The sequence below is a fragment of the Nerophis lumbriciformis genome, linkage group LG33, assembly GCF_033978685.3.
Source record: "Nerophis lumbriciformis linkage group LG33, RoL_Nlum_v2.1, whole genome shotgun sequence".
Classification (NCBI taxonomy): Eukaryota; Metazoa; Chordata; class Actinopteri; order Syngnathiformes; family Syngnathidae; genus Nerophis; species Nerophis lumbriciformis.
Genome location: NC_084580.2, coordinates 24,940,832 through 24,963,913, shown reverse-complemented (window position 1 = coordinate 24,963,913; position 23,082 = coordinate 24,940,832). Strand labels below are relative to the sequence as shown.

The 23,082-nt window shown below is 38.5% G+C and overlaps 1 protein-coding gene across 3 annotated transcripts in view; it reads right to left on the bottom strand.

Annotated features, from left to right (window-relative positions):
* Window positions 1-23,082, bottom strand: part of LOC133575610 (voltage-gated inwardly rectifying potassium channel KCNH2-like) — a 53,624-nt gene that overhangs the window by 21,956 nt on the left and 8,586 nt on the right. For 2 of the 3 annotated variants that reach the window (XM_061928301.2, XM_072912185.1), the window contains exons 2-7: window positions 19,505-19,677; window positions 13,971-14,109; window positions 6,442-6,579; window positions 2,644-2,798; window positions 2,262-2,503; window positions 1,932-2,131 (exon numbers count right to left, since the gene is read on the bottom strand). In XM_061928301.2, coding sequence (XP_061784285.2) covers window positions 1,932-2,131; window positions 2,262-2,503; window positions 2,644-2,798; window positions 6,442-6,579; window positions 13,971-14,109; window positions 19,505-19,677 — 1,047 coding nt within the window. The remainder of the gene's footprint in view (window positions 1-1,931; window positions 2,132-2,261; window positions 2,504-2,643; window positions 2,799-6,441; window positions 6,580-13,970; window positions 14,110-19,504; window positions 19,678-23,082) is intronic. The other variant, XM_072912184.1, reaches the window with a different exon arrangement.

Below are 23,082 nucleotides of genomic sequence, written 5' to 3'. Positions count from 1 at the left end.
TAGGTCAGCATTGCAAATGAAAATATGTTCTTAATTATTTTACATTTAAAATGAATGTATAGATACATGTAAACTAAGAAGTAAATGTTTACACGCTACATTACCTAAGAGGCCTAGCGCCATAGACAGGAAAGCAGGAGGTTGCGGAGCCGGAGACAAAGATGACGGCATCGTGGTAGGAGCTGCCCAAGACGAAGAGCACAGAGGCGTGTCTTTCCCCGCACCGCTGATAGTAGTAGCCCCCCCTCACGAAGCGGATCAGAATCAGAATCAGAATCAGAATCAGCTTTATTGTCATTACGCAAGGTAACGAGATTGAGGCCATTCCATACAGTGCGATGTGTGCATGCTAGAAAAACAATGTGCAAATATATAAAAATATAAAAAATGTAGAAGTGCAATGAATATGGTGTGAAATGAATATATACATGAAAAAAAACAAAAACAAAAACAGGGTGGTTGGTGGAATGGGTTATTGCACCGAAGAGAAGGCAGTTATGAGGGACAATGGGGCAGTCCGTTCAGGATGGTTATGGCCCTGGGGAAGAAGCTGTTCTTTAGCCTGTTTGTTTTGGTTTTAATGCACCTGTAGCGCTTCCCAGAGGGCAGCAGGTGGAACAGGTCAGAGCCAGGGTGGGTGCTGTCCTTGATGATGGCACTGGCTCTGTTGAGGCAGCGGGAGGTGTAGATGTCCGTCAGAGAGGGGAGAGGGTGGCCGATGATCTTCTGAGCCGTCTTGACCACTCTTTGCAGCCTCTCCCTGTCTGCTGCAGTGCAGCTGCCGTACCATACCGTAATACAGTAGGTCAGCAGGCTCTCGATGGACGAGCGGTAGAAGGTCAGCAGCAGGTCAGGCTTCAGGTTGTACTTCCCGAGGACTCTAAGGAAGTGTAGCCGCTGCTGAGCCTTCTTGATGATTGATGTGGTGTTGACTGTCCAGGAGAAGTCATTAGAGATGTGGACTCCAAGGTACCTGAAGGTGTGGACCCTCTCTACACGCTCGCCGTTGATGTAGAGGGGGGCAGGATCGGTGCTGCTCCTCCTGAAGTCGACGATGATCTCTCTGGTCTTGTTGGTGTTGAGAGCGAGGTTGTTCTCTGAAGACCAGGCCGTCAGCTTCAGGACCTCCTCTCTGTAGGCAGCCTCGTCACCCCTGGAGATGAGCCCGACCACTGTGGTATCGTCGGCGAACTTGACGGTAAGGTTGTCACTGTGGGCCGGACTGCAGTCATGGGTGTAAAGGCAGTAGAGGAGGGGGCTCAGCACACAGCCCTGTGGGGAGCCGATGCTCAGCGTGCGGGAGGATGAGAGGTGTGGGCCAAGTCTCACATTCTGGGGTCTGCCAGACACTATCCTTTATCGGGGAAATGGCTCTTGGTTGGCGGCGTCCCCCGCTGTAAAAGCCAAGAAAGGGCGGAAGGGGGCCAGGAGGAGGGACAGCGACACGTCCCGCACAGAGTCCCAACAAAACGCCAGGATGGACAGCGAGGTTGACTCCAACGGAACCATCACCGGACTGGCAGGAAGAGGCGCCGAAAGTCCCACTGAAAGAGCAGGGACCGGCGGCCGAGCCGGGCGGACTGCAGGAGGTGGTGGTCGAGCCGAGTGGAGCACAAGAGGCGGTGGACTACGAAGTAAATGTTTACACACTACATTACCTAAGAGGCCTACCGCCGTAGACAGGAACAGGAAGTCGGTCTAAACTACATAGGACAACGCCAATTAAGTTACGGTTGAAGTGCCACTCAGAGACAACATTTCATTGGCCAAAATGTGCAGAGAAGTTGCGGGCATTGGACAACGTTGCAAGGCCAAACATAATTCGCAGGGATTGGTTGAGTTTGCCTGAATTGACGCGATCGTGACATCGCGAATTCCTGGGAGAACGGTTGAATCTATACACACTCGATTTAACCGTGGAATATACTCACTGCATTCATGTCGATGCCGTTAGTGTAGGACCACGCATGTTGGAAGTATTCTTCTAGCCGCTGTCTCAAAGGGTTGGGAATCTGATGGAAACGAATGAACTCCCGGACTCTCATCATCTGAGTGTGGTAGCGTGCGGTACCCGAGTATAGCCGCTGGATGATAGCCGACACGTTGCCAAATATACTAGCATACATCAGAGCTGTTGGGGTAAATGAAGAGCAAGAGAGGCAGCATCATTCATCTCATCCTGGAAAAAAACGCAACAGTTTTGTGCGGCAGGAATCTCAGTTAATTGTCCATGCTAACATGTTGTTCTGTGTGGAACTCACCCCCAATAAGCATAACGCAGATCGAGAAGATCTTCTCAGAGTTGGTGTTTGGGGACACGTTCCCAAAGCCCACGCTGGTCAGGCTACTGAAAGTAAAATAAAGAGCTGTGACATATTTATCTCGTATGGAGGGACCTGACCCCATGACGGAGTTGTTGTAAGGCCTTCCCAGCTGGTCCGCCAGAGTGTCCAACCAACCGATCCCAGCCGAGGTTAACCGCTCTACGTTTCCTATGGCATACCTGTGATTAAATGACACGGTCAGAGTCGTTAACATTTTCCTCAGTCTAAAAACAAACCCAAAAAAACGTGTCAAGTCTGCACATGGTTTTCTCAAAATGTCCTTTTCATGTGAATGTTCAAAGGTTGGAAAGTAAAATACCAGATGCAGGCAAGCCAGTGAGCGATGAGTGCAAAGGTGCACATGAGGAGGAAGAGTACAGCCGCGCCGTACTCTGAGTAACGATCCAACTTCCGGGCTACGCGGACCAATCGTAGTAACCGAGCTGTCTTCAAAAGGCCAATCAGGGTGGTTGTCTGTCAGGAACAGAAAACAGTGTAAGCTTGCGAGTCCATGAAACTAAGTCATATAGTCCTGAAAGTGTGCGGATTTTGCGCCTGTGGATTGAAAACTGAGGCTACATTTTCCCTTATTGGCAGCCACCAATTAATAACTCAAAGCTTCATAATTTTTTTTTTTGCAGTCATTTTGATTTGGTGGGCTGCAGTCAGGATCAATAAGGACTTGATTCGCGGGACAGTGACTAAGGAAGTAGAGCAGGTTGTCCAGAAATCAGACTGTTGGCCTTTCAAACCCAACCTCCTCAGTCACTGCTGTTGTGTCCTTAGGCAAGACACTTCTCCCACCTTGCTTCTAGTGTTGTCCCCCCAATGTTGGAGTGTAAACCTCAACAGATGTTTGGTGGTGGTCAGTAAATTGGCAGCCACATTTCTGTGAGTCCACCCCAGGGCAGCAGTGGCTATAGATGAAGTTTATCACAAAGAGTATGTGGCTTGCGAAGTGAACCATTAATGGCTTTCAATGTAAAGCACTTTTGAGTGTCCAGAAAAGCTCTATTTTAATCCAGTCCATCATGATTATTAATATTTTTAGAGTTGTTTTCGACAACAGATTTTCATAGTCGACGATTAATCTCGAAGGGTTAAACATTCAGATAATCAAACACAAGAGAGATTGGATAGTTTAGTGAAGTCTTCAAATCGGATCGCTGGGAGGATGATCTAACTTGACTATTAAGAGTAAGTAAACGTTGTACACGGCAGGCACTTCCGGGTAGTCCCACCAGAGCCGATGACGGGCTTCGGTGAGGCATGACTTGCTCGTGTCTCCGGGGGTAAGAGCACCTTGGCTACACAACTTGCCTCCTACCAATGGAAGAGGGAAGGGTCAGACAATTTGACTACGATGTTGATAGTCGAATCAGACTCCTCTAAATCCAATCCAAACCTAACACAAATCCAGTTTTTTAAGTACCGTATTTTCCGCACTATTAGCCGCACCTAAAAACCACAAATTTACTCAAAAGCTGACAGTGCGGCTTTTAACCCGGTGCGCTTTATATATGGATTCATATTACGATTCATTTTCATAAAGTTTCGATCTCGCAACTTCGGTAAACAGCCGCCATCTTTTTTCCCGGTAGAACAGGAAGCGCTTCTTCTTCTACGCAAGCAACCGCCAAGGTAAGCACCCGCCCCCATAGAACAGGAAGCGCTTCTTCTTCTACTGTAAGCAACCACCCGCCCGCGTAGAAGAAGAAAAAGCGCGCGGATATCACCGTACGTTTCATTTCCTTTGTGTGTTTACATCTGTAAAGACCACAAAATGGCTCCTACTAAGCGTCAGGGATCCGGTTCATGAAAAGACGCAATCTCTCCATCCACACACGGATTACTATTTCACAGCAACTGATATTCCTGTGAAACGCACTGTGGATACAACGGGAGCACGTACGGTGAATATTCTTACCACAGGGAATGAGAAGTCATCCTTCACTGTGGTTCTAGCTTGCCATGCTAATGGCCAGAAACTTCCACCCATGGTGATATTCAAAAGGAAGACCTTGCCAAAAGAGACCTTTCCAGCCGGCGTCATCATAAAAAGCTAACTCGAAGGGATGGATGAAGAAAAGATGAGCGAGTGGTTAAGGTAAGTTTAAGTTTACGCGAAGAGGCCGGGTGGCTTTTTTCACGCAGCTCTGTCCATGTTGATATACGTATGTTTGTGATTGCACATTTGCGTACATTTTGGGAGTGAACAGAGTTGTTAGAACGCTGGTTTTTAATATATTATTAAAGTTTGACTGACCTATCTGACTGTTTTTTTTGACATTCCTTTAGCGCAGTTAGATGCGGCTTACAACACCGGGCGGCTTATAGGTGGACAAAGTTTTGAAATATGCCGTTCATTGAAGGCGCGGCTTTTAACCCAGGGCGCCTTATGGTGCGGAAAATACGGTATCTATGACCAAACCCCGCAGGGGTCCTGGAACGAGTTCTGGAGAGTTATGGGAGATGAACAACAGATCATTTGGGTCGTTTAAGGCTGCCCTTACTTTGCTATTTCTGAATCTTACATGTGTGTCAGTCCCTCCTGATTGATTGACGTTGCTCCCCAGCTAGGTGAAGTTGTCCACTGCCCCTAAAGCTTTACCTCCCAATCTCTTGCATATACCTTAGACACCTTGGTCTTCGTTGGGTGTCTGTTAAGGCCAGTTCATGGCGAGTTGACTGTATCGCGGACTTAAAGCAGGGCTTTTTGCCATTTCTGAATCTTACATGTGTGTCAGTCCCTCCTGATTGATTGGCGTTGCTCCCCAGCTAGGTGAAGTTGTCCACTGCCCCTAAAGCTTTACCTCCCAATCTCTTGCATATACCTTAGACCCCTTGGTCTTCGTTGGGTGTCTGTTAAGGCCAGTTCATGGCGAGTTGACTGTATCGCGGACTTAAAGCAGGGCTTTTTGCCATTTCTGAATCTTACATGTGTGTCAGTCCCTCCTGATTGATTGACGTTGCTCCCCAGCTAGGTGAAGTTGTTCACTGCCCCTAAAGCTTTACCTCCCAATCTGTTGCATATACATTAGACCACTTGGTCTTTGTTGGGTGTCTGTTAAGGCCAGTTCATGGCGAGTTGACTGTGTCGCGGACTTAAAGCAGGGCTTTTTGCCATTTCTGAATCTTACATGTGTGTCAGTCCCTCCTGATTGATTGACGTTGCTCCCCAGCTAGGTGAAGTTGTCCACTGCCCCTAAAGCTTTACCTCCCAATCTGTTGCATATACCTTAGACACCTTGGTCTTTGTTGGGTGTCTGTTAAGGCCAGTTCATGGCGAGTTGACTGTATCGCGGACTTAAAGCAGGGCTTTTTGCCATTTCTGAATCTTACATGTGTGTCAGTCCCTCCTGATTGATTGACGTTGCTCCCCAGCTAGGTGAAGTTGTCCACTGCCCCTAAAGCTTTACCTCCCAATCTGTTGCATATACCTTAGACACCTTGGTCTTCGTTGGGTGTCTGTTAAGGCCAGTTCATGGCGAGTTGACTGTATCGCGGACTTAAAGCAGGGCTTTTTGCCATTTCTGAATCTTACATGTGTGTCAGTCCCTCCTGATTGATTGACGTTGCTCCCCAGCTAGGTGAAGTTGTCCACTGCCCCTAAAGCTTTACCTCCCAATCTGTTGCATATACCTTAGACCACTTGGTCTTTGTTGGGTGTCTATTAAGGCCAGTTCATGGCGAGTTGACTGTATCGCAGACTTAAAGCAGGGCTTTTTTTGGAGGGTCAGCCTCTTGACTTGTTTGTCAGAGGATATTTTAAGACATTTGAATTATTGTGTCCAACTTTGGCAGCAGTTGATCTATCCTGCCATGTTCAAAGCTCAGTAGTTGGCTGAATGAATGTGAGACGGACAACAACTTGAAAGTCCGATTGTTGTGCTAAACTTTTAATCACCCGAGTTTACAGGTAATTACTTTTTGATTCTCCACTTACAATCCACTAGCGCAAAATCTGAGTACTTTATAGCTGTAAAATGGACTGGATGATCAAAGTACGTGTCTTTGATGCAGAACTTTCACTAAATCGCTAACTTTTCTTCATACTCCCACTACTACAAGAATTATTCTTCATCTGTATCCTTTTCTTGCCCTCCCTCCACCCTACCTCTCCCTCTCCACCTCCCCTAACCACCTCCTCTCCTGAGCGGTAGATGAGGAGGTCAAAGGGAATAGCAGCCACCATGTCGATGAGGAACCAGCCCTTGAAGTAATGCACTGCTATACGCGAGGACTGGCTGACCACCTGAGAACAAAGATGACACATAAAGTTTGCGTGTCAGACAACATGATATCATTGGAAGTCTTAACCTCATTAGTCGGCTCAGGCTAACTCAGTGGTTCTCAAACTTTTTTTGTCATCCCCCACTTTGGACAAGGGGGAGTTTTCAAGCCCCACCTGCCCCCATCACCCCAACAGAGCGCTAATGCCAAGCTTTAACATTTTCAAATGTATTGAACATCAAGTTGTATACATTCAAACTCAATAACATAAAATAACATTAAGTTCAATAATAAATACAATAACTGTGCAGCTGTGGTATAACTTGCATCAAGTTCAATAATAAATAAAATAACTTCCATCAAGTTCAATAATAAATAAAACAAAAGTGTTGTAACTTGCATCAAGTTCAATAATAAATAAAAAAAACTGTTATAACTTGCATCAAGTTCAATAATAAATCAAAAAAAGTGTTATAACTTGCATCACGTTCAATAATAAATCAAAAAAAGTGTTATAACTTGCATCAAGTTCAATAATAAATCAAAAAAAGTGTTATAACTTGCATCAAGTTCAATAATAAATCAAATAAAAGTGTTATAACTTGCATCAAGTTCAATAATAAATCAAAAAAAGTGTTATAACTTGCATCAAGTTCAATAATAAATCAAATAACTTGCATCAAGTTCAATAATAAATCAAAAAAAGTGTTATAACTTGCATCAAGTTCAATAATAAATAAAACAAAAGTGTTATAACTTGCATCAAGTTCAATAATAATAAAAAGTGTTATAACTTGCATCAAGTTCAATAATAATAAAAAGTGTTATAACTTGCATCAAGTTCAATGATAAATCAAATAGAAGTGTTATAACTTGCATCAAGTTCAATAATAAATCAAATAACTTGCATCAAGTTCAATAATAAATCAAAAAAAGTGTTATAACTTGCATCAAGTTCAATAATAAATCAAATAACTTGCATCAAGTTCAATAATAAATCAAAAAAAGTGTTATAACTTGCATCAAGTTCAATAATAAATAAAACAAAAGTGTTATAACTTGCATCAAGTTCAATAATAATAAAAAGTGTTATAACTTGCATCAAGTTCAATAATAAATCAAATAACTTGCATCAAGTTCAATAATACATCAAAAAAGTGTTATAACTTGCATCAATTTCAATAATAAATAAAACAAAAGTGTTATAACTTGCATCAAGTTCAATAATAAATCAAAAAAACTGTTATAACTTGCATCAAGTTCAATAATAAATCAAAAAAAGTGTTATAACTTGCATCACGTTCAATAATAAATCAAAAAAAGTGGTATAACTTGCATCAAGTTCAATAATAAATCAAAAAAAGTGTTATAACTTGCATCAATTTCAATAATAAATAAAACAAAAGTGTTATAACTTGCATCAAGTTCAATAATAAATCAAAAAAAGTGTTATAACTTGCATCAAGTTCAATAATAAATAAAACAAAAGTGTTATAACTTGCATCAAGTTCAATAATAAATAAAAAAGTGTTATAACTTGCATCACGTTCAATAATAAATCAAAAAAAGTGTTATAACTTGCATCAAGTTCAATAATAAATCAAATAACTTGCATCAAGTTCAATAATAAATCAAAAAAAGTGTTATAACTTGCATCAAGTTCAATAATAAATAAAACAAAAGTGTTATAACTTGCATCAAGTTCAATAATAATAAAAAGTGTTATAACTTGCATCAAGTTCAATGATAAATCAAATAGAAGTGTTATAACTTGCATCAAGTTCAATAATAAATCAAATAACTTGCATCAAGTTCAATAATACATCAAAACAAGTGTTATAACTTGCATCAAGTTCAATAATAAATAAAACAAAAGTGTTATAACTTGCATCAAGTTCAATAATAATAAAAAGTGTTATAACTTGCATCAAGTTCAATGATACATCAAATAGAAGTGTTATAACTTGCATCAAGTTCAATAATAAATCAAATAACTTGCATCAAGTTCAATAATACATCAAAAAAAGTGTTATAACTTGCATCAAGTTCAATAATAAATAAAACAAAAGTGTTATAACTTGCATCAAGTTCAATAATAATAAAAAGTGTTATAACTTGCATCAAGTTCAATGATAAATCAAATAGAAGTGTTATAACTTGCATCAAGTTCAATAATAAATCAAATAACTTGCATCAAGTTCAATAATACATCAAAAAAAGTGTTATAACTTGCATCAAGTTCAATAATAAATAAAACAAAAGTGTTATAACTTGCATCAAGTTCAATAATGATAAAAAGTGTTATAACTTGCATCAAGTTCAATGATAAATCAAATAGAAGTGTTATAACTTGCATCAAGTTCAATAATAAATCAAATAACTTGCATCAAGTTCAATAATACATCAAAAAAAGTGTTATAACTTGCATCAATTTCAATAATAAATAAAACAAAAGTGTTATAACTTGCATCAAGTTCAATAATAATAAAAAGTGTTATAACTTGCATCAAGTTCATTTGATAAATCAAATAGAAGTGTTATAACTTGCATCAAGTTCAATAATAAATCAAATAACTTGCATCAAGTTCAATAATACATCAAAAAAAGTGTTATAACTTGCATCAAGTTCAATAATAAATAAAACAAAAGTGTTATAACTTGCATCAAGTTCAATAATAATAAAAAGTGTTATAACTTGCATCAAGTTCAATGATAAATCAAATAGAAGTGTTATAACTTGCATCAAGTTCAATAATAAATCAAATAACTTGCATCAAGTTCAATAATAATAAAAAGTGTTATAACTTGCATCAAGTTCAATAATAAATAAAACAAAAGTGTTATAACTTGCATCAAGTTCAATAATAATAAAAAGTGTTATAACTTGCATCAAGTTCAATGATAAATCAAATAGAAGTGTTATAACTTGCATCAAGTTCAATAATAAATCAAATAACTTGCATCAAGTTCAATAATACATCAAAAAAAGTGTTATAACTTGCATCAAGTTCAATAATAAATAAAACAAAAGTGTTATAACTTGCATCAAGTTCAATAATAATAAAAAGTGTTATAACTTGCATCAAGTTCAATGATAAATCAAAAAAAGTGCTATAACTTGCATCAATTTCAATAATAAATAAAACAAAAGTGTTATAACTTGCATCAATTTCAATAATAAATAAAACAAAAGTGTTATAACTTGCATCAAGTTCAATAATAAATAAAACAAAAGTGTTATAACTTGCATCAAGTTCAATAATAAATCAAATAACTTGCATCAAGTTCAATAATACATCAAAAAAAGTGTTATAACTTGCATCAATTTCAATAATAAATCAAAAAAAGTGTTATAACTTGCATCAAGTTCAATAATAAATCAAATAAAAGTGTTATAACTTGCATCAAGTTCAATAATAAATCAAATAACTTGCATCAAGTTCAATAATAAATAAAACAAAAGTGTTATAACTTGCATCAAGTTCAATAATAAATCAAAAAAAGTGTTATAACTTGCATCAAGTTCAATAATAAATCAAATAAAAGTGTTATAACTTGCATCAAGTTCAATAATAAATCAAATAACTTGCATCAAGTTCAATAATAAATACAATAAAAGTGCCACTTTGCAATCTTTGCAAAAAAAAGAGGAGGAGCTATGCATTTGCACTTTTCCCCAGGAGAGCCACCTTGCTTCACTGTGAAACAGCACGGCTGTATGATCAGCTCCCATTTCCTCACACAGTGCAGAGAACAGTCGCGCTTTCAGTGGTCGTGTTTTGATCAAATTGACCGCGCTCACAACATCTGTTAAAACCTCATTGAGTTCGGGGCTGAGCTGCCTTGACGCGAGTGCTTCCCGGTGAATGACACAGTGTGTGCCCGTCACATTTTTGTTTCTCTGCAGGCGCTGGCTCCGGCTCGACGACCTTTGAGGTGCGAGTCACAAATGTATATATTTGTGTAATTGTGATCCACACATTAGCCTGCTACCCATCCGCGCGAAAGTTTGTTCCGCTTAGCCCCGCCCCCATTAGTTACTGTTGCTATGTCTGTCAAACTTTCGCTCGTACCGAGAAATATAAGTTACTGTCAGACAAAGCATCAGAATAGTAGCCAAAGAAGGACATACTGTATGAGAAATGTGGACTCACAAGAAAGTAGGATTTGTTACCTGAATATTTTGATGCTGGAATGTTTTAAATTGGTTGAGAAATCTAAAAACATGACTGCTGGTTGCAGGAGGTCTATTCTCTTGTGTGTCTTATTTTGTGTTCTTGGTGTTTCATTCTGGTTTTCACGTGTTTTCGGACTTTTAGTTCGGGCCCCTTCGGGACTGCGCAACAAGGGGTGGCACTTTCGTGACTTCTGCACTGCTTTTTTTTATGAACTTTTGGATCTGCCTCCGGTGAGCCTTTCGGCCATGGCCGTGTTTTCACCAGCTACTGGCTCTATGCCACACCGGAGTCCGGGTAGAGACATCGGAGACGATGCGGAGGAAGAGACGGGGCTGCAGAGCTGACGTTGAGCGTCGAGATGGACAAGCTCCATGGAGAATGACCACGTATCGGACACTTTGTTCTCCCTGGACATTGACAGGACATTGTCCGAGAGCTGCTGGGCAGCCGAAGATGAAGTCGGTTCTCTTGGTTTTTTTGTTGGGTCCTGCTGCCCCCCAACACCAGCAGAAGATGGCGTAAAACACCGCAGAGAGTCACCGCAGTGCGTGTGGGTGTTGAAATTGTGTTTTTTGTTTGGTTCTAATGTTTGTCTCTGTATGGTGCAAGCGCAGAATTTCTAGGCGCAGTCAGGGCATTCCGGGGATCCGGTTTGGCAGATGCAGGATTAGGTCTCTGTTTTTTTTGCGGATGATGTGGTCCTGCTAGCCTCATCTGGCCAGGATCTTCAGCTCTCACTGGATTGGTTCGCAGCCGAGTGTGAAGCGACTGTGATTAAAATGAGCACCTTCAAGTCGGAGTCCATGGTTCTTGCTCGGAAAAGGGGTGGAGTGCCATCTTGAAGAAATCCTGCCCCAAGTGAAGTAGTTCAAGTACCTCGGGGTCTTGTTCACGAGTGAGGGAAAAGTGAATCATGAGATCGACCGACCGATCGGCACGGCATCTGTTGTGATGCGGACCCTGTATTGATTTGTCGTGGTGGAAGAAGAAGGAGCTGATCCGGAAGTCAAAGCTCTCAATTTATCGGTTGATCTACGTCTCTATCATCATCTATGGCCATGAGCTTTGGGTTATGACCGAAAGGACAAGTTTACGGGTACAAGCTGACAAAATCAGTTTCCTCCGTCTGGGCAGAGACACCGGAGAAGATGCGGAGGAAGAGACGGGGCTGCAGAGCTGACGTTGAGCGTCGAGATGGACAAGCGCCATGGAGAATGACCACGTATCGGACACTTTGTTCTCCCTGGACATTGACAGGACATTGTCCGAGAGCTGCTGGGCAGCCGAAGATGAAGTCGGTTCTCTTGGTTTTTTTGTTGGGTCCTGCTGCCCCCCAACACCAGCAGAAGATGGCGTAAAACACCGCAGAGAGTCACCGCAGTGCGTGTGGGTGTTGAAATTGTGTTTTTTGTTTGGTTCTAATGTTTGTCTCTGTATGGTGCAAGCGCAGAATTTCTAGGCGCAGTCAGGGCATTCCGGGGATCCGGTTTGGCAGATGCAGGATTAGGTCTCTGTTTTTTTTGCGGATGATGTGGTCCTGCTAGCCTCATCTGGCCAGGATCTTCAGCTCTCACTGGATTGGTTCGCAGCCGAGTGTGAAGCGACTGTGATTAAAATGAGCACCTTCAAGTCGGAGTCCATGGTTCTTGCTCGGTAAAGGGGTGGAGTGCCATCTTGAAGAAATCCTGCCCCAAGTGAAGTAGTTCAAGTACCTCGGGGTCTTGTTCACGAGTGAGGGAAAAGTGAATCATGAGATCGACCGACCGATCGGCACGGCATCTGCTGTGATGCGGACCCTGTTTTGATTTGTCGTGGTGGAAGAAGAAGGAGCTGATCCGGAAGTCAAAGCTCTCAATTTACCGGTTGATCTACGTCTCTATCATCATCTATGGCCATGAGCTTTGGGTTATGACCGAAAGGACAAGTTTACGGGTACAAGCTGACAAAATCAGTTTCCTCCGTCTGGGCGAGGGGCTCTTCCTTAGAGATAGGGTGAGAAGCTCTGTCATTCAGGAGGAGCTCAGACTAAAGCCGCTGCTCCTCTACATCGAGAGGAGCCAGATGAGATGATTCAAGCATCTGGTCAGGATGCCCCACGGACGCCTCCCTGGGGAGTGGTTAAGGGCACGTCCAACCGGTAGGAGGCCACGGCGAAGACCCAGGACACGTTGGGAAGACTATGTCTCCCGGCTTGCCTGGAAACGCCTCGGGATCACCCGGGAGGAGCCGGACGAAGTGGCTGGGGAGAAGGAAGTCTCGGTATCGCTGCTTAGGATGGATGGATGGATGGATGGAGGGATTTTTGCTTCAACAGTTCCTGCCACTTGACCTGCGGTCTGAGCGCTGGTTTCCTCACCACCTTTACCATTACTTGTGTATCCGTTTGGAGTACGGTCGCATACTGTTCGTGTGTGTTTTCGCCCTTCCTCGCTTTGCTTTCTGCATCAGCTTTGCCATTTTTCACCCGTGGGCCACAGCTTCGACCATGCCGGTGCTCCCTTGGCTGTTCCAAATCAGCGGGCTGTTTACCTGCACATCTTGTGCACTTCAAATAAACTTTCCTTACCTTGCCTCGTCCACCTTTCGCCCAGAGTCAGCTAGGGTATAGACTCAGTGACCTATGTCTCCCGGCTTGCCTGGAAACGCCTCGGGATCACCCGGGAGGAGCCGGACGAAGTGGCTGGGGAGAAGGAAGTCTCGGTATCGCTGCTTAGGATGGATGGATGGATGGAGGGATTTTTGCTTCAACAGTTCCTGCCACTTGACCTGCGGTCTGAGCGCTGGTTTCCTCACCACCTTTACCATTACTTGTGTATCCGTTTGGAGTACGGTCGCATACTGTTCGTGTGTGTTTTCGCCCTTCCTCGCTTTGCTTTCTGCATCAGCTTTGCCATTTTTCACCCGTGGGCCACGGCTTCGACCATGCCGGTGCTCCCTTGGCTGTTCCAAATCAGGGGGCTGTTTACCTGCACATCTCGTGCACTTCAAATAAACTTTCCTTACCTTGCCTCGTCCACCTTTCGCCCAGAGTCAGCTAGGGTATAGACTCAGTGACCTCTGACTGACTAACTACTGGATTAAAAGTAGAACATGCATGGAAGATGGCATACCGCGGATCTTACCTGGACCTGATGGTGGACTGGTTAACTCTCACCTTCTTGAACATATCTACCACAAACGTACTGACTCATGAGGTGAAACCACTAAGCTGATGGACGCTACTCTTCTTGCTCACCTCATCATTGGAGTTCACGTACGTGGTGCGAAAGTTGATGCCGATGTCGACGATGAACATGATGTCCACGATGAGATCCACCACGTTGAGCGGGGAACAGGAATAACCGCAAGCTCGCATGGCCGCCTCCTCCTGGTCGCTGAAACGCCGCAGCCAAACAAGTCAAAGTCGAGAAGGACATTCGGATGAAAGAACCACCATTGCATGTTATGCAGACCACAAGGAAGTGTTTTGGCGCCTTTAAATTGAAGCGGATGGTAATTGTTTCATGGCAAACCCAACCCATGGTTCATTTTTAAAATGTTTTTATTTTATTTTTTTTAAATGGCTGTGATGATAAATTAGGGATTTTTTAATCAACGTTGTGTCCAACTTCAAACTGTTCAGCCTATCCGGGAATTGCGGGCTATTCCAAAAATTCCCAGAATTCCAGGTTTCCAGGGACATTTTTCCCATTTAAAATGAATTGGCCATTTTTCAAACTCTCACCATTTCCACATTTTTCAACCGATTCAAACCATTCCACCTTCAACATATTCCACCATTCTGGAAATTTAAACTACCTTTTTTCCAAGTTCAAAAACATTTCAGGATTTTCCAGAATTCCTGCTTTTTCAAAACCCTATTTCCACCCTTTTTTTTCTGGCGACTACTCCTTCCACATTTTTCAACCCACTTCAACCGGTTCTACCGTCAAAACATTTCTCTTGATCAGGACAAAAAATAAAATTGTTTTTTGAACTGGAAAAATTTCCCGGTTTACCCGAAATTCCCTATAACCATTTCAACATGTTACTACGTCAACATTTCTCGACCGATTTGAAAAATTCCCAACACCAACCATTTCAACTCATTCAGACCATTCAAGTTTTTTTTTTTACCATTTTCAAAAAAATTCTCGCTTTTCCCGAAACTCCCAATGTTTTCTGAAATTCCCATTGAAATCAATGTTACATTCTTCAAAGTTCCACAATTCCCACATTTTTCATCTGATTCAAACTGTTCCAACTTCAAAATATTCAGCCTGTTCAAGAATTGTGTGCTCTACTTCAACAATTCTAAAAAAAATTCCCGGATTTCCCATAATTCCTTTTTTTGCATTTTCCCCATTAAAAATAAATTGGCTATTTTTCAAACTTCCACAATTCCCAAATTTTTCAAACGATTCAAACTGTTCATCCTTCAACACATTCAACTCATCCTGGACATTTAAACTACTATTTTTCCACAATCAACCAATCTCCAGGAATTCCCCTTTTTTGGTTACCTATTTCCACCCTTAAGGTCGACTACTCCTTTCACATTTTTCAACCCATTTCAACCGTTCCACCGTCAAAACACTCCTCATATTCAGGGGGGAAAAAACTATTTGGTTAAGGAACTAGAAAAATTCCCAGTTTTCCTGAAATTCCAGGAATTTCTCAATTAAAAACTGTTACTAATTCAACATTTCTTGACCGATTTAAACAATTCCAACACCAACCAATTCATGCTCCTAATCATTTGCCAAAAAATCCTGCTTTCCCCAAAATTCCTAAATTTCCCACATTGAAATGAATGGGACATTTTTCCAAGTTGCACAATTCCCACATTTTTCAACCTATTCTGCTCATTCCAACATCAACGCATTCCACTCCTCCTGGACATTCAAACTAACACTTTCCCAAGTTCCAAACCAAATTCCGGTTTTCCTGGAAATTAACATTTTTCAACATTCATACCATTTCAACATTCAAACCATTCCACCTTCAACACATTCAACTCATCCTGGACAATAAAACTACCATTTTTCCACATTTAACAAATTTCCAGGAATTCCCGTTTATTGGTAACCTATTTCCACCCTTCTTAAGTTCGACTTCTCCTTTCACATTTTTCAACCCACTTCAACCGTTTCACCGTTATCTTAATCAGGGAAAAAAACATAGTGTTTTTTTTAACTGGAAAAATTCCCGGTTTTCCCGAAATTCCAGGAATTCCGTAATACCATTTCTCAATTCAACATGTTACTACTCCACCATTTCTCGACCGATTTGAAAAATTCCAACACCTACCATTTTAACTTATTCACACCATTCAAGTTTGTTTTTTTTTACCATTTTTTAAAAACTTCCCGCTTTTCCCCAAACTCCCAAATTCCCTGATACCATTTACTACTTGAACATTTCTTGACTGATTTAAACAATTCCATCATCAACCAATTCAGCTCATTCAGAACATTCATGCTCCTAATCATTTTCCAAAAAAATTGCGCTTTTCCCAAAATTCCCAAATTTCCAGGAAGTTCCTATTGAAATCAATGTGACATTCTTCAAAGTTCCACAATTCCCACATTTTTCATCTGATTCAAACTGTTCCAACTTCAAAATATTCAGCCTGTTCAGGAATTGTGTGCTCTACTTCAACAATTCTAAAAAAAATTCCCGGATTTCCCATAATTCCTTTTTTGCATTTTCCCCATTAAAAATAAATTGGCTATTTTTCAAACTTCCACAATTCCCAAATTTTTCAAACGATTCAAACTGTTCATCCTTCAACACATTCAACTCATCCTGGACATTTAAACTACTATTATTCCACAATCAACCAATCTCCAGGAATTCCCGTTTTTGGTAACCTCTTTCCACCCTTAAGGTCGACTACTCCTTTCACATTTTTCAACCCATTTCAACCGTTCCACCGTCAAAACACTCCTCATATTTCGGGGAAAAAAACTATCTGGTTAAGGAACTAGAAAAATTCCCGGTTTTCCTGAAATTCCAGGAATTTCTCAATTAAAAACTGTTACTAATTCAACATTTCTTGACCGATTTAAACAATTCCAACACCAACCAATTCATGCTCCTAATCATTTGACAAAAAATCCTGCTTTTCCCAAAATTCCTAAATTTCCCACATTGAAATGAATGGGACATTTTTCCAAGTTGCACAATTCCCACATTTTTCAACCTATTCTGCTCATTCCAACATCAACGCATTCCACTCCTCCTGGACATTCAAACTAACACTTTCCCAAGTTCCAAACCAAATTCCGGTTTTCCTGGAAATTAAAACATTTCAACATTCATACCATTTCAACATTCAAACCATTCCACCTTCAACACATTCAACTCATCCTGGACATTAAAACTACCATTTTTCCACATTTAACAAATTTCCAGGAATTCCCGTTTATTGGTAACCTATTTCCACCCTTCTTAAGTTCGACTTCTCCTTTCACATTTTTCAACCCACTTCAACCGTTTCACCGTTATCTTAATCAGGGAAAAAAACATAGTGGTTTTTTTAACTGGAAAAATTCCCCAGTTTTCCCGAAATTCCAGGAATTCCGTAATACCATTTCTCAATTCAACATGTTACTACTCCACCATTTCTCGACCGATTTGAAAAATTCCAACACTTATCATTTCAACTTATTCAGACCATTCAAGTTTATTTTTTTACCATTTTTTTAAAAACTTCCCGCTTTTCCCCAAACTCCCAAATTCCCTGATACCATTTACTACTTAAACATTTCTTGACTGATTTAAACAATTCCATCATCAACCAATTCAGCTCATTCAGGACATTCATGCTCCTAATCATTTTCCAAAAAAATTGCGCTTTTCCCAAAATTCCCAAATTTCCAGGAAGTTCCTATTGAAATCAATGTGACATTCTTCAAAGTTCCACAATTCCCACATTTTTCATCTGATTCAAACTGTTCCAACTTCAAAATATTCAGCCTGTTCAGGAATTGTGTGCTCTACTTCAACAATTCTAAAAAAAATTCCCGGATTTCCCATAATTCCTTTTTTTGCATTTTCCCCATTAAAAATTAATTGGCTATTTTTCAAACTTCCACAATTCCCACATTTTTCAAACGATTCAAACTGTTCATCCTTCAACACATTCAACTCATCCTGGACATTTAAACTACTATTTTTCCACAATCAACCAATCTCCAGGAATTCCCCTTTTTTGGTTACCTATTTCCACCCTTAAGATCGACTACTCCTTTCACATTTTTCAACCCATTTCAACCGTTCCACCGTCAAAACACTCCTCATATTCAGGAAAAAAAAACTATTTGGTTAAGGAACTAGAAAAATTCCCAGTTTTCCTGAACTTCCAGGAATTTCTCGATTAAAAACTGTTACTAATTCAACATTTCTTGACCGATTTAAACAATTCCAACACCAACCAATTCATGCTCCTAATCATTTGACAAAAAATCCTGCTTTTCCCAAAATTCCCAAATTTCCACATTGAAATGAATGGGACATTTTTCCAAGTTGCACAATTCCCACACTTTTCAACCTATTCTGCTCATTCCAACATCAACGCATTCCACTCCTCCTGGACATTCAAACTAACACTTTCCCAAGTTCCAAACCAAATTCCGGTTTTCCTGGAAATTAAAATTTTTCAACATTCATACCATTTCAACATTCAAACCATTCCACCTTCAACACATTCAACTCATCCTGGACATTAAAACGACCATTTTTCCACATTTAACACATTTCCAGGAATTCCCATTTATTGGTAACCTATTTTCACCCTTCTTAAGTTCGACTTCTCCTTTCACATTTTTCAACCGTTCCACCGTCAAAACACTCCTCATATTCAGGACAAAAACCAAGTTGGTTAAGAAACTTGAACATTCCCCGGTTTTCCCGAAATTCCAGGAATTTCTCCATTAAAAACTGTTACCAATTCAGCATTTCTTGACCGATTTAAACAATTCCAACACCTACCAATTCAGCTCATTCACGACATTCATGCTCCTAATCATTTTTTTTTTTAAATCCCGCTTTTCCCAAAATTCCCAAATTTCCAGGAAGTTCCCATTGAAACGAATGGGACATTTTTTCCAAGTTGCACAATTCCCACATTTTTCAACCGATTCAAACCATTCCAACATCAACGCATTCCACTCCTCCTGGACAGTCAAACTAACACTTTCCCAAGTTCCAAACCAAATTCCGGTTTTCCTGGAAATTAAAACTCTTCAACATTCAAACTATTCTTACACTCATACTACATTCTGTCAGCATTTCTGTTCAGCATTGGAGCATTCACACACAATTCCTTCAGGAATTGCCTCATCTAGTTATTGTGTATTATTTTGTTGGACTGATTAATAAAAAAACAAAAAATAAACATTAAAAAAATAAAAAATTTAAACTAGTGGCCACAATAATTCATGCAATAACTTCAATGATGCGGACACACTTGTTACTTGATACTTTCTAATAGGCTTCTGCCTCGGAGACATTGTATGTGTAAGAAATAATCATTGGATACTTTTTATATATCATTTTTACACATATTTTTCAAATTAAATGTTTTTTAATACTTATGTCTAGCTTGTGTGCTATTGTGTGCTTAGCTGTTGTGTAGCTGCCAGTAGCCTATAGCCTAGCATGTTCACCTTGTGTAAGTGACTGAAATAGAAGAAATTGTGTGTTTATTTGAGGACAATACTTTCAAAATAAAAGCCAAACAAATGTATGTATGGGAAGGTCTCCGGCGTGTGAAAGTTTACCCACCTGAGGAGGAAGGTGGCGGAGTAAGGCGTGAAGATGGCGGTGTAGATGACCAGCAGCAGGATGACCCAGTCCCACACGGCTTTGAAAGGACTGTAGTGCAGGATGGTCCACTTCTGGATCCTGGGGGTCTGCAACTTGTACTCTGGTAACACGTCAGCACCCAGCGATAGAACCTGTCGTACACACGTGGAGTTGGTACTGTTTACTGGAGGAAGTCGCAACAGTAAAATAAATACATAATAATCATTTTAAAACAAATTAAAAAAAACATATCAGAGTGGTCAGTTAAATTACAAAATAAAAGTTAAAAAAAAAAAAAGATAATAATAATAATAAATCACAAAAAAATGGACAATTAAATAAAATTCTATCTATTAAAGAAAGTCACAATATTAAACAAAACAATTAACAAGAGAATGTCACAATGGTCAGTTAAATTACAAAATAAAAAAATAAAAAATCTAATAATAATATTAATAATAATAATAATAATAATAATAATACAATAAAAAATAAAAACATATCACAGTGGTCAGTTAGATTTAAAAAATAACATTACAAATTTTATAATAATAATACAATTATTAATAATAAACAACACAACAAATGTCATTTAAATAAATACTTCAAATAGCAATGATACTTGCAACATAAAATCCCATCTATTATAGAAAGTCACAATTTTAACAAAATAAAAAATAAAATGTCACAATGGTCAGTTAAATTACCAAATACAATTAAAAATCTAATGATTATAGTATTATTAGTAATAATAAAATAACAAAAAAACCATATCATAGTGGTCAGTTAAATTAAAAAATACAAGTAAGAAAAGATAATAGCAAAAAGAAATCCCCCCATCCATCCATCCATCCATCCATTTTCTACCGCTTATTCCCTTTGGGGTCGCGGGGGGCGCTGGAGCCTATCTCAGCTACAATCGGGCGGAAGGCGGGGTACACCCTGGACAAGTCGCCACCCCCCAAAAATGTCCAAATAAATAAATGCTTACCAAATAAAATCCTATCTATTAAAGAAAGTCACAATATTAAAAAAATAAAAAAACTTAAAAAAGAATGTCACAATGGTCAATTAAATAGAAAATTAAATTACAAATGTAATAATAACAATAATAATAATAATAATAATAATAATAATAATAATAATAATAATAATATTAAACAACAAAACAAATAACATTTGAATAAATTAATTTTAAAAAGTCACAATATTAACAAAAAAAAAAAAACAAAAAAAAAAAAAAAAAGAATGTCACAATGGTCAGTTAAATTACAAAATACAATTTAAAATCTAATAATAATATTAATAATAATAATAATACAATACAAAAATTTAAACATATTATAGTGGTCAGTTAAATTAGAAAATACAAGTAAAAAAAGATCATAACAAAAATAAATCACAAAAAAATGTCCAAATAAATAAATACTATCTATTAAAGAAAGTCACAATATTTAAAAAAAAAAAAGAAAAGAAAGAAAAGAAAAAAAAGAATGTCACAATTGTCAATTAAATAAAAAAATAAAATTACAAATGTAATAATAATATTATTAATAATAATAATTTCAAACAACAAAAACAAATACCATTTAAATAAATACTTCAAATAGCAATAATACTTGCAACATAAAATCTCATCTATGAAAGAACGTCACAATATTAAAAAAATAAAAATAATAATGTCACAATGGTCAGTTAAATTACAAAATAAAATAAAAAATTTAATACAAATAGTAATAATTATAATAATAATACAATAAAAAAATAAAAACATATCATAGTGGTCAGTTAAATTAAAAAATACAACTAAAAAAAGATAATAATGATAATAATAATAATAATAATAATAATAATAATAACAATAAATCATAAAGAATGGCTAATTAAATAAAATTCTATCTATTAAAGAAAGTCACAATATTAAAAAAAAGAACAAAGGAGGTCTAGCTTAGACCGAAGGAGAAGAACAAGGAGGTCCATCTTAGACCGAAGGAGAAGAACAAGGAGGTTCATCTTAGACCGAAGGAGAAGAACAAGGAGGTCAAGCTTAGACCGAAGGAGAAGAACAAGGAGGTCCATCTTAGACCGAAGGAGAAGAACAAGGAGGTCAAGCTTAGACCGAAGGAGAAGAACAAGGAGGTCCATCTTAGACCGAAGGAGAAGAACAAGGAGGTGTAACTTAGACCGAAGGAGAAGAACAAATACATTTTTGTTAATATTGTGACTTTCTTTAATGGATGAGATTTTATGTTTTAAGTTTTATTGCTATTTGAAGTATTTATTTAAATGGCATTTGTTTTGTTGTTTAATATTATTATTATTATTATTATTATTAAATTTGTAATTGTATTTTTTTATTTAATTGACCATTGTGACATTCTTTTTTTTATTTTTTTATTTTTTAATATTGTGACTTTCTTTCAAAGATAGGATTTTATTTTGCAAGTATTTATTTGTTTGGACATTTTTGGGGGGATTTATTTTTGTTATTATATTTTTTTACTTGTATTATTTTATCTAACTGACCACTATGATGTATTTTTTATTTTTTATAGCATTATTATTATTATTATTATTATTATTAATATTATTATTAGATGTTTTTATTTATTTTGTAATTTAATTGACCATTGTGACATTTTTTTTTTTAATTGTGTTTTTAATGTTGTTAATATTGTGACTTTCTTGAATAGATGGGATTTTATGTTGCAAGTATTATTGCTAAAGAAGGTAAGAAATAGGTATGATAAGGTAATAAAAGATAAGACGTAGGCGAGAGAAGGTAAGAGAGGGTGAGAAGTAGGTAAGAGAAGTTAATAAAAGACAAGATGTGGGCAAGAGAAGGCAATAGAAGGCATGAAGTAGGTAAGAGAAGGTAATAAAAGACTAAATGTAGGCAAGATAAGGTAAGAAGTAGGTAAGAGAAGGTAATAAAAGGCAAGAGAAGGTAAGAAGTAGGAAAGAGAAGGTAATAAAAGACAAGATGTGAGCAAGCAAAGATAAGAGAAGGTAAGAAGTAGGTAAGAGAAGTTAAGAAAAGACAAGATGTGGGCGAGAGAAAGTAAGAGAAAGTAAGAAGTAGGTATGAGAAGGTAATAAAAGACAAAATGTAGGCAAGAGAAGGTAATAAGTAGATAAGAGAAGGTTATAAAAGACAAGATGTGGGCGAGCAAAGGTATGAGAAGGTAAGAAGTAGGTAAGAGAAGTTAAGAAAAGACAAGATGTGGGCGAGAGAAAGTAAGAGAAAGTAAGAAGTAGGTATGAGAAGGTAATAAAAGACAAAATGTAGGCAAGAGAAGGTAATAAGTAGATAAGAGAAGGTTATAAAAGACAAGATGTGGGCGAGCAAAGGTATGAGAAGGTAAGAAGTAGGTAAGAGAAGGTAATAAAAGACAAGATGTGGGCGAGCAAAGGTAAGAGAAGGTAAGAAGTAGGTAAGAGAAGGTATTAAAGATAAGACGTAGGTGAGAGAAGGTAAGTTGTAGGTAGGAGAAAGTAATATTAGACAAGATGTAGGTAAGAGGAGGTAATAAAAGATAAGATGTGGGTGAGATAAG